The sequence below is a fragment of the Haliotis rufescens genome, unplaced genomic scaffold (genome assembly GCF_023055435.1).
Source record: "Haliotis rufescens isolate VD_foot unplaced genomic scaffold, xgHalRufe1.0.p SCAF_58, whole genome shotgun sequence".
Classification (NCBI taxonomy): Eukaryota; Metazoa; Mollusca; class Gastropoda; order Lepetellida; family Haliotidae; genus Haliotis; species Haliotis rufescens.
Window position 1 is genome coordinate 2,201,299 of NW_025964312.1, and position 10,627 is coordinate 2,211,925.

General features: G+C 40.9%; 1 protein-coding gene across 1 annotated transcript; it reads right to left on the reverse strand.

The window, feature by feature from the left end:
* Nucleotides 1-5,624: 5,624 nt before the first annotated feature.
* Nucleotides 5,625-6,254, reverse strand: LOC125374509 (putative protein TPRXL). Its single transcript, XM_048385407.1, has one exon. It carries the CDS (start codon nucleotides 6,252-6,254, stop codon nucleotides 5,625-5,627), a length of 630 nt encoding a protein of 209 aa, XP_048241364.1.
* Nucleotides 6,255-10,627: the final 4,373 nt, after the last annotated feature.

Consider the following 10,627-nt stretch of genomic DNA (forward strand, 5'->3'; position numbering starts at 1 on the left):
CTGGTAAACAACATGTAACAATCAAAAAGAAAACATTATATCGTTCAAGGTAGACTTTAAAGAAGACACAGTCGAAATAAATTCAAAATCACACATGAAATTGAATATAACTGAGAAAAGCCTGGAAATACCTTCCACACAACAGACGCTGCTCCCAGTAAAGTATAACAGTACTGAACTCTGGATTCTTATATATACATGATTTAATCATGTGAGGCGCTTCAATGATCCATCCCTATCTTAACGAATCCAGTGTGCAAAGAAAGACCCCTTGACCTTCACCTTATCAATAATAATACTTTTTACCTGTTTTTCAAAGGAGTGCACAGAAATCCATTCGTCCGTTGAGTAGTACAAAATGAACATGGTTTTATTCCAGACTCGGCATTCAAATTCTGTTGCACCTGGTTTAAAAAGAGTAAAAATATTCGAATATCCTGCTTTGTTGACATAGTGAAGGTCGAAGGGTGTACGTTTCCAGATAAACATTCCAGATTCACCAAGGCATGTGCCATCTGTTAGATTATATCGGCCCGGGCCAAACAATTTTTTGGTGTTTCTCATCACAAAGTCATCATAAACAGCCGAATGTATGTTAAATGATGTCGAACGCTTTTCAATCCAATAAAAGACCTTAGTTTTTGTATCGAACTGCAGACCACCTCGCTCGGCTTTGATAATGCTATCATATATTATATTTGTTTGACCTGTTGCTAACTCACATTTTCGTACCTGGCATATACTTTTATATCTACAAGTAATCGCAAACATATTTTGTAATGTCCCATCAAATGTGAAATCATGTACTTTGTCTTTTAAGTTAAAAATACCTCCAATTCGACCATTAAAGTACTTTCGAATGACCAGTTCAACTTTTGGACAGAAGATAGAACAATGTGATAGGAAGATCTTGCACAGATGAAGTGAACCAGACACATTTAACCCAGTGTAAATTTGTATTGGTTTACTGTTGTCGCTTTGCATTACATAAACATTGTAGGGATCGGTTTTCTTGCTTCCTGGTTCTTTTCTGAAGAGCATAATGTTCTGCTTACTTGTGACAGTCATCTTGTTCGGAAAGTGACATTCAGACAGTTTGGTAGGAGGGACAGAAGGAAGAGAAGTTTCTCTTGGAGAAGAGGTTCCTCTTGGAAAAGACGTGTCACTCTGCGTTGAAGTCATGAAGTCCAATATCTCTGCAACTGTAGAAGGTGACTTACTCGTGGCTGTGTTTCTCATCAACTGGCAGGAATAACTAACATTATTGAAAGTCATAACAACATTCCCCTTGATGCCTTTACCTTGATGAAGAGAACTCAGTCTTCGGCCGTTCCAATTCCTTGAGAAGTATGCACAACGTGTATCAGCAAGTTCCATCCTATCCCCTTTATTGAATGCTGTCTCTTTCCGGCTCCGATAGGCTTGTAAATCGGTATGTCCTTGTTTCACGGTAAACGATGAACATTCAAAACTCCGTGAACAGAGAAGAGCACACCTTAGCTGGGGGTATGCCTTGTCTTGAGGTGGGAGCTGGGAAAGCATCTTTTTGTGAGGAGATACATTTTCCACTTCATAGTTAAGGTCTATATTTTGAACACTCTGATCGACCCCTGAAGATGCAATGGTGCTACTTCCGTTCCACAAAAGGAAGGACAGCAACAACAGGACCATCTTCTGTACTTTCCTCATCAGCAGCCTTGACTGGTGAAAGCAAACAGAGAGATGTTGAAGCTGAAGATAACACAATAGACGTCACGTCCTTGCTCCCCAGTGCTCATATGACTGTGTGTGTCCTGAAATATAACACTTTCATTTTATTGGCTTCTTTTGATTGGATGACGCCTGTCTACGTCGTAGATATACATATATTATCTTTAAAATCAATATTAGCATATACATGTAGCCTAGGTCGGGTAACTTGATGGATATGCCTGCATCCACTTGTGTAATCACGTTTCAGATTGACTCCTGTCTATATACTTGTAATTACAATATCGTGGCTCGTATAACCTGCATCTGAATGGCACTCGGCAATATTCCAGCTATATGACGGCAGTCTGTAAATAATCGAGTCTGGACCAGACAATCCAGTGATTGATATCATGAGCATCGATCCACGCAATTGGCATCGATGACATGCATCAACCAAGTCAGCGAGCCTGACGACCCGATCCCGTTAGTCGCCTCTTACGACAAGCATAGTCGCCTTTTACGGCAAGCATGGGTTGCTGAAGACCTATTCTACCCCGGATCTTCACGGGCCGAATGCATGGATAAAGCAGCAGCCATTTCTGCACCTGTATTCAGTAGAGTTTAGTCTTGTCTATTCGCTTAGCCTACGACTCCTCATAAAACGTATGACATGAATATTCGTAGTATGAAACGTCGTCATATCCGTAGTTACTTGTGTACACACAAAGCCACCAGTACGCCAAGGAGATGTCATGAGACACGGGGTATATCAGGTGGAGTCGGCTCAGCGTCTAAAATGATTGCTCCGATGGATGGATATGCAGAAACCCAATGAGCTCATGCAGTGACATCAATGTACATGTTTTGGCGCACGGGTGGCATCCCTCGGTCACACCAGGATCCTTTGGTCGAGTTCAAATCCTGGATTTGCCACGATAATGACCTTTTGATTGACAGCAACCCAATACCCCTGGGTTTAATCTGCCGTGACTAACTCTGGAGTAAGCAAACTGCAATGTTTTCTGTATAAAATAAAAACACCAAAAACATTTCCATAGCCTTAAACTTGCAGAGTGTAAGATTCCGACAATATCATGAGAATGTGATACCCGACACAAACACATGCACAGGCAAGTCAAGTGTTCCCACGGTACACTTAGGCATTCATTCTATGCCTGCCTTGCTGTCATCAGACTGTCCGGGGTACATGGATAGTACGTGGCTTCCACAGATACAGTGAGGCAGTTATGGATCGCTAGAGTGAGTGAGTGAGTGAGTGAGTTGGGTTTAACGCCGCTTTTAACAGTACTCCAGTTATATCACGGCGTGTCAGCTTAATTTGGGAGGAAAGCCCGAAGTGATGCAGTTCTCAAACGTTTACCACTTCGGTGAAACTCACGAGCACGGGTATGGTGCTGACAAACCTAGAAACATAATCGGGGCGAACCTTGATCGCTAGAGTAAACCTGACCCTACTGTGGTTATACAGTAAAACCCCAAGACTATTATATTAGGCTTAAGGTGTGTGTCTGAGCTAAACAGGTAGGGGTTAATGGGGTTCCACTATATTATAGCATGCTAACGGTTAGTTAGGTCATTGCTTTATACACTGAACCACAAAAGAAACGTCATTCCTTTGCAAGAATTCAGAGTCTATATTTCAAAAGATGAGGAACACAAACTGACGAGTAGGAAGTTGAAACGTTACAGATCACCACATGTCAAAGAAGGACGTCAAACGTTCTCAATAACAGAATCACCAGAACAGATGAGTGAGTGAGTGAGTTGGGTTTTAACGCCGCTTTTAACAGTATTCAAGTTTTATCACGGCGTGTCAGCTTAATGTGGGAGGAAGGCCCGAAGTGATGCAGATCTCAGACGTTTACAACTTCTGTGAACGGGTATGGTGCTGACAAACCTGGACAAACCTGGAAACATAATCCCGGGCGAACCGGGATTCGAATCCATCATATGTTTCTGGTGTGCCCAAGGGACGCAACTCTGCACAGCGAATCGCGGCGCCACCCGTGTCCCCAAGAACAGATGAGAACATGAGTGGTCAGAGTTAATGTGCGACCACTGCGGGCGTTAAATTCAACCATGCATCTTCTGTACATGGAGTGAATTTGTCAGTTGATGAAGGCCGTTAACGCTGGGGCCCATACTCTGAGAAGCACCGCAGTTGTCTTCTTAAAACCTCGTCCCAGGTGTGGTCTATGGGGTGTGAGTGTGGGCTGAATACAGGCCGCTACATGGATTGGGTGTCATGTAAGGGTGAAACGATACACCGATATTCCGATGCATCGCGATACTTGACCCACGATACGATATACGATAAACGTGGGCCCATTTATCGATACGCCACGCATATCTCAAGTACATGTACAGCGTTTCCTCGCTCTTGTGCCTTTCAATAAACCGCTAAGTTGGTTATAGCGCGCGGTAACGCATGGCTCACAAAAACGTACTTACATTTTTAATAAGCTCAGGTTTTACACCGACAGGTGTTTTTCCCCATCTCAATAAACATTATCAGCTAATCACCGCAAGCACATAACACCGGAAATACCAGTCAGCAAAACCGAACTGAAGTACGCAATTCAATACCATCATTATACTATCTTGTTATTAAAACGTGTTCATTGTATATCTGAACATGTTTTTGTAATATATTTTATTAATTTTATTCAAATTTTTATTTAATATAATTGTTTTCATTAAGTTAGGTGAAATCGTGTGTGAAGAGATACAGCAACCACGGTCAGATTACCGCTTTTTGCGCATTGAAACGAACTTTAGTTGCTAAAGAATGGATACATATATTAAAATGCGATACTTTGACTCGTTAAAAGTCATATTTGTGGCAATTTGGCTATTATATGTCAACATTACATTGTAATAAAGAAGTTGCTCATCCATAACAATTTTGTTTAGTTACCATTCCAACTTCTAAATGACACTCAAAGAGCCCAATTGTAATAAAGAAGTTGCTCATCTATAACAATTTTGTTAAGCTAACATTCTCAGACCTTGTCAACTGTAACTCAGCTCACTTGGTGAGAATTTGATGTGGATTTAAATATGTTGTTCGATAGGCATTTCTTAGAAGGTGACGGATGGCAAAGTAGTCCATTTATGGATAACAACTTCTTTATTTTACGAGGTGGAGGATTAACAGTAACAACTATTGCATACATGAGAGAGATTAAAATGACTCGGTTAAGTAATAACAACATGATAGACAGGGACAACATGATGAGGAAGCCAATTAAACAGGATACATACATACATACATACATACATACATACATACTAACATACATACATACTAACATACATACATACATACATACATACATACATACATACATACATACATACATACATACTAACATACATACATACATACATACATACATACATACATACATACAAACATACATACATACATACATACATACAAACATACATACATACATACATACATACATACATACATACATACATACATACATACATGCATACATACATACTAACATACATACATACATACATACATACATACATACATACATACATACATACATACATACATACATACATACTAACATACATACATACATACATACATACATACATACATACATACATACAAACATACATACATACATACATACATACATACATACATACATACATACATACATACATACATACATGCATACATACATACTAACATACATACATACATACATACATACATACATACATACATACATACATACATACATACATACATACTAACATACATACATACATACATACATACATACATACATACATACATACATACATACATACATACATACATACACACTTCATTGAACCCATCCAAACTGAGGTTCGATCCTTATATTTTCATACTTTGTAGTTTACTGGTCTCGCTGAATAATATCGTGACAATGTTTGCTTAAATTTGAAGTCCTCTGTTTTCGCCGAAGAACATTGCAACGTTTTGGATTTGGATTTGGACGTTGTTGGAAAGGGTTGGAGAGGATTTGGACGTTGTTGGAGAGGGTTGGAGGGGATTTAGACGTTGTTGGAGAGGGTTGGAGAGGATTTAGACGTTGTTGGAGAGGGTTGGAGAGGATTTGGACGTTGTTGGAGAGGGTTGGAGAGGATTTGGACGTTGTTGGAGAGGGTTGGAGAGGATTTGGACGTTGTTGGAGAGGGTTGGAGAGGATTTGGACGTTGTTGGAGAGGGTTGGAGAGGATTTGGACGTTGTTGGAGAGGATTTAGACGTTGCTGGAGAGGATTGGAGGGGATTTGGACGTTGTTGGAGAGGGTTGGGGAGGATTTGGACGTTGTTGGAGAGGATTTGGACGTTGTTGGAGAGGGTTTGAGAGGATTTGGACTTTGTTGGAGGGGATTTGGACGTTTTCCCAGTTGATGTGATTTGGGCAGTTGCTGATAGGGTCCGAGATGGCAGATTACTGTCTGGCTTGATGGTTGAAGTTTTGTGCTCTTTGATTCTGGTGTTAATGGGCGGGATGTTCCACATGTACCGAAACGTGGCAATTACAGTAGAAAAAAAAGAAGCTGTCATCGGAAAAGTGTGTCTGCTTTGATTAAAATATATTTTCGTTTTTGATCACAAGAAACCAAACTAATCTAACAGAAATATCGATATTGAAACCGTATTCAAGTGTTATTGTTTTGTTTGTTTGTTGTTTAACGTCGCACTCGGCAATATGTTCCAGCTATATGATGGCGGTCTGTAAATAATCAAGTCTGAACCAGACAATCCAGTGGTAGACACCATAAGCATCGATCCACGCTGCTTCCTCTGTGGTCTACACTACGACGACCTTCTAACACACGCCCTGTGTCATTGTGAGACTTTCAGCATGTATCGAGAGATGCTGTGGTGTGACATCATCAACATTGGTCCTGTGGAACACAGTGTCCATCTCAAAGATAGATCCGACACTGATCTTGTCTGCAGTCTCCTGTCCTGCCAGCATCCTGTTTCCCTGTCCGATGAGTATCAAGAACTGTTCCAAATATCTGTGATAACCAGACTATATGATATGTGCAACTTCTAAAGTGACTCTTAATCCATGTAAAATCTCTGCTTTTCCCTGTTAACGTATAACATGTTTTGTACTCTCCTATGGAGGAATAAAAGCATATATATATAGTGGAATTGAAGGCCCTATCTAACATGTAAATTAGTCCTCAGATTCCCGCATTCACACGATTGTGTAAGTTTAATGTGACTCATGTTGCACCATTAGTATTGAGTGAGTGAGTATGGTTTTACGCCGCTTTTAGCAATATTCCAGCAATATCACGGCGGAGGACACCAGAAATGGGCTTCACACAGTGTACCCATGTCGGGAATCGAACCCGGGTCTTCGGCTTGACGAGCTAACGCTTTAACCACTAGGCTACCCGACCGCCCCGCACCATTATTAATGGACGTTTAGCCTTATAGTATAATGAAAAGTAGTAGCAGATTTTTATTACACAATTATGTAGCCAGTATGATGTACAATACAGAGACCGAGAAAAAAAGTGTGAAAACGTAAACATAGCGCTGTTATTTTGGGGCCTGTATTTGTAACATCCCCAACAAATCCCTAAAGCTCTAATGAGGAGGCGTGGTTTAATTAGTACGACCGTCTAGGCCTGCAATCTTATTGGGTATCACCACCAGTCGGGTACAGAATATACGCGATCGTTACATTAGTTGACAGGAGAACTGTGCTGTTTATTAGTGCCATGGATTCCGTGAATGTCAAGACGGTGTCCGAAATACACATAATGACGGGAAGCGCACGTAAAATCTCAAAATACTTGCAGCCTTTTTGTGTGTGAAGGGTATGGCAAGCGGGGACGTGTAAAGTAAAGTAACACACACGCACACACACACACGCGCGCGCGCGCGCAAACACACACACACACACACACACACACACACACACACACACACACACACACACACACACACACACACACACACACACACCTCAATCCGTGTCGTTATAAAGATGGACTTCGATTGATCTTTGTTGCCAATATAGGTGATGATAAACTAGAACGCTATTTGTCTCACCTACTGTCACATGAAATATTGAAGTCATCCACAACAGGTGACCCATCAAGTGAGTCATTTGAATCTTTGGAAGGCTGTTGATCTTTATGCTAAATAAAGTGACAGATAGAATACTGCCCTGTGGGATCCCTGATCCTGATTATAATCAGTCAGACAGGGTTGGACCCACACGAACTTGAAACTGTCGGATACAAACTGAGGCAAACGATCTAAACAAATGTCTAAAAGTGTCTCAAGACATGACTGTGGTAATTGCTTTAGGAGCAGATAGCGTATATTGGCATCTCCTGTCGCAGTATCATGAGCTTGGCCAAGGGCAGTATGTAGCTCATGGAGTTGAAACACTTCATTATAATCTTCACCATTATCTGAAGTAAAATTAATATTTTTCTTATCCTATTGTTTCTGGTATTTCTGAAACCTTGGAGCATCATTTGTTGATGAAGAATGTTTAGCAAGTGTTCCGCCCAACTTATTTGCGATATCAATTTTATTTGTTAGTTTACGATCACCATCTTTGAGATGGTGAACGCTAGATTTGGGACCTTTTCCTTTAATCTTCTGTTGAATCTTTATGTTCTACATCTTGGACATAGGTGTTCAGGAATTGATCCTTGGGACATAATTCATCCTTGACACACATTTATTCCGTTGAAAGTACGTCGTGTTTTAGCATTTGTAATTTTAACAGTATTCAAATTATGAACAGTCAGGTTTCGGCGGAAATATTTTTCAGCCTTTTCCCTATTCTTTGGATTTATTATCGAACCATAGTTTTGGAATGTGTGGGTTTGTAGATGACTTTGGTATCGTTTCGTCAGCAGTTTCATTCCGTTGCTCCGAGAACAACTTAATAGGGTCAGGAGCATTCCGGAAAATGTCACGTTTTAACTTGTCAGTACAGAGGGTTGGAAATAAGCACCAGTTGACTTTATTATGATTCCACTTTAATGAGGGCGGAACGTCACATGGATTATTCATTCTCAGGATGGTAGGGAGATGGTCGTCTCCACACAAATCATCATGGACCGACCATGTAAATTCATTTAACAAGTTACAATCTGATAGCGACAGACCTAACGCAGAACATGTTCCAGTAGCAGGAATACATATGTTATTATCAGATATAAAATCCCCAAATAGCTTCCCTTTAGATTGACACTTCCCCATAAGGGATTTGGACCATTCAGATCACCCATTATGATACAGGGTTTAGAAGGCTGATCCTGTAGAGATTATAGTTCAGAACGTTTAAGATTAGAGGAGGGAGGAATATATAGAGAGCATAGAGTAAATGCAATGTGCAAAGTGAGTCTTACTGCAATAGCTTGGAGATTGGTATCAAGGGACACAGGAATGTGAATCACATCCTGTCGCACCAGGATGGAAGATCCTCCAGTGGCTTTATCACACAGAGGAGAAAATGAAAGATATGAACTGTACTGACAGAAGTCAAATGTATGTGTTTGCTTGAGATATGCCTCTTGAAGACAAATTGCTGATGGCTTAAAATCCTGTACCAGTAATTGAATTTAATTAAAATTCGTCTTTAGTCCTCTGCAATTCCACTGAATGAGGGAATTATTTTGATTCATGTTATAGGAGGCGGAAGTACTGGGGATCTACTTTGTCCAGCCCGGGGCGAGTGGCTTCTGTTGCACGCGACATCCATGTCTTCATGTATCTGAAGTGTATTGAAGAGTTTCACAGGGTCACGCTTTCTGAAAAGCATGTTTCACAATAGGAGTTGGTGCTCTTAGTGAATCGATCTGAGATTCTGATGAGGCAAGGTTCTGGCCAACAGTTGAAGATGGTGTAATGCTTGTATATGTGTCTGTTTTTGTCCAGGTGATATCAGTTTGACATGCAACAGACTGAACAGATTTAGTAAGAGGGCGAGAAACCACTGTCTCTGATGATGCCTTTAGTACTGTTCAGTGAGTGAGTGAGTGAGTGAGTATGGTTTTACGCCGCTTTTAGCAATATTCCAGCAATATCACGGCGGGGGACACCAGAAATGGGCTTCACACATTGTACCCATGTCGGGAATCGAAACCGGGTCTTCGGCGTGACGAGCGAACGCTTTAACCACTAGGCTACCCGACCGCCCTAGTACTGTTCAGAGACTCGTACGGTGAAACTGAAACTTCAGTATTCACGAGGTGTTTTGTGTTTAGAAGAGCAGCAGAATGTTTCGCCGTTTTACACTCAATCAGAAGAAAGCCAGATCGAATCTTTTTAACAGCTTGCACGTCACCATCTATGCCATAAATTGCTTTTGATGTTGCAAATGGAATTAATTGAAGAGGTTACCTATCAGTAGAAGATAAACCAAAATCTTCTCCAGTTATCAGGTCTGTGTGAGGTACTATCCTCATCAGAGGACAAACACTCATCCAATGCTCGTTTGTGTTTTTTGTGTTGAGCCATGGTTAATGATAGAGGTTTCACCATCCCAGCTCCCCACCCACCATGGAGTATCATAAGAGTATGCTATATGCCAGTGGGTATCCAGCTGGCAGCATAAAGGATACTGAGATGGTATACTCAAGTAGACTAATTAAAAATTTAATCAATCATAGTTGTGATCAGGATACCCCAAAGGTTGGTTGGTTTGTTGTTTAACGCCGCACTCAGCAATATTCCATCTATATGACAGCGATCTGTAAATAATCGAGTCTGGACCAGACAATCCAGTAATTGACATCATGAGCATCGGTCCACGAAATTGAGATCGATGACGTGTATCAACCATGTCAGCGAGCCTGACCACCCGATCCCGTTAGTCGCCTCTTACGACAAGCATAGTCGCCTTA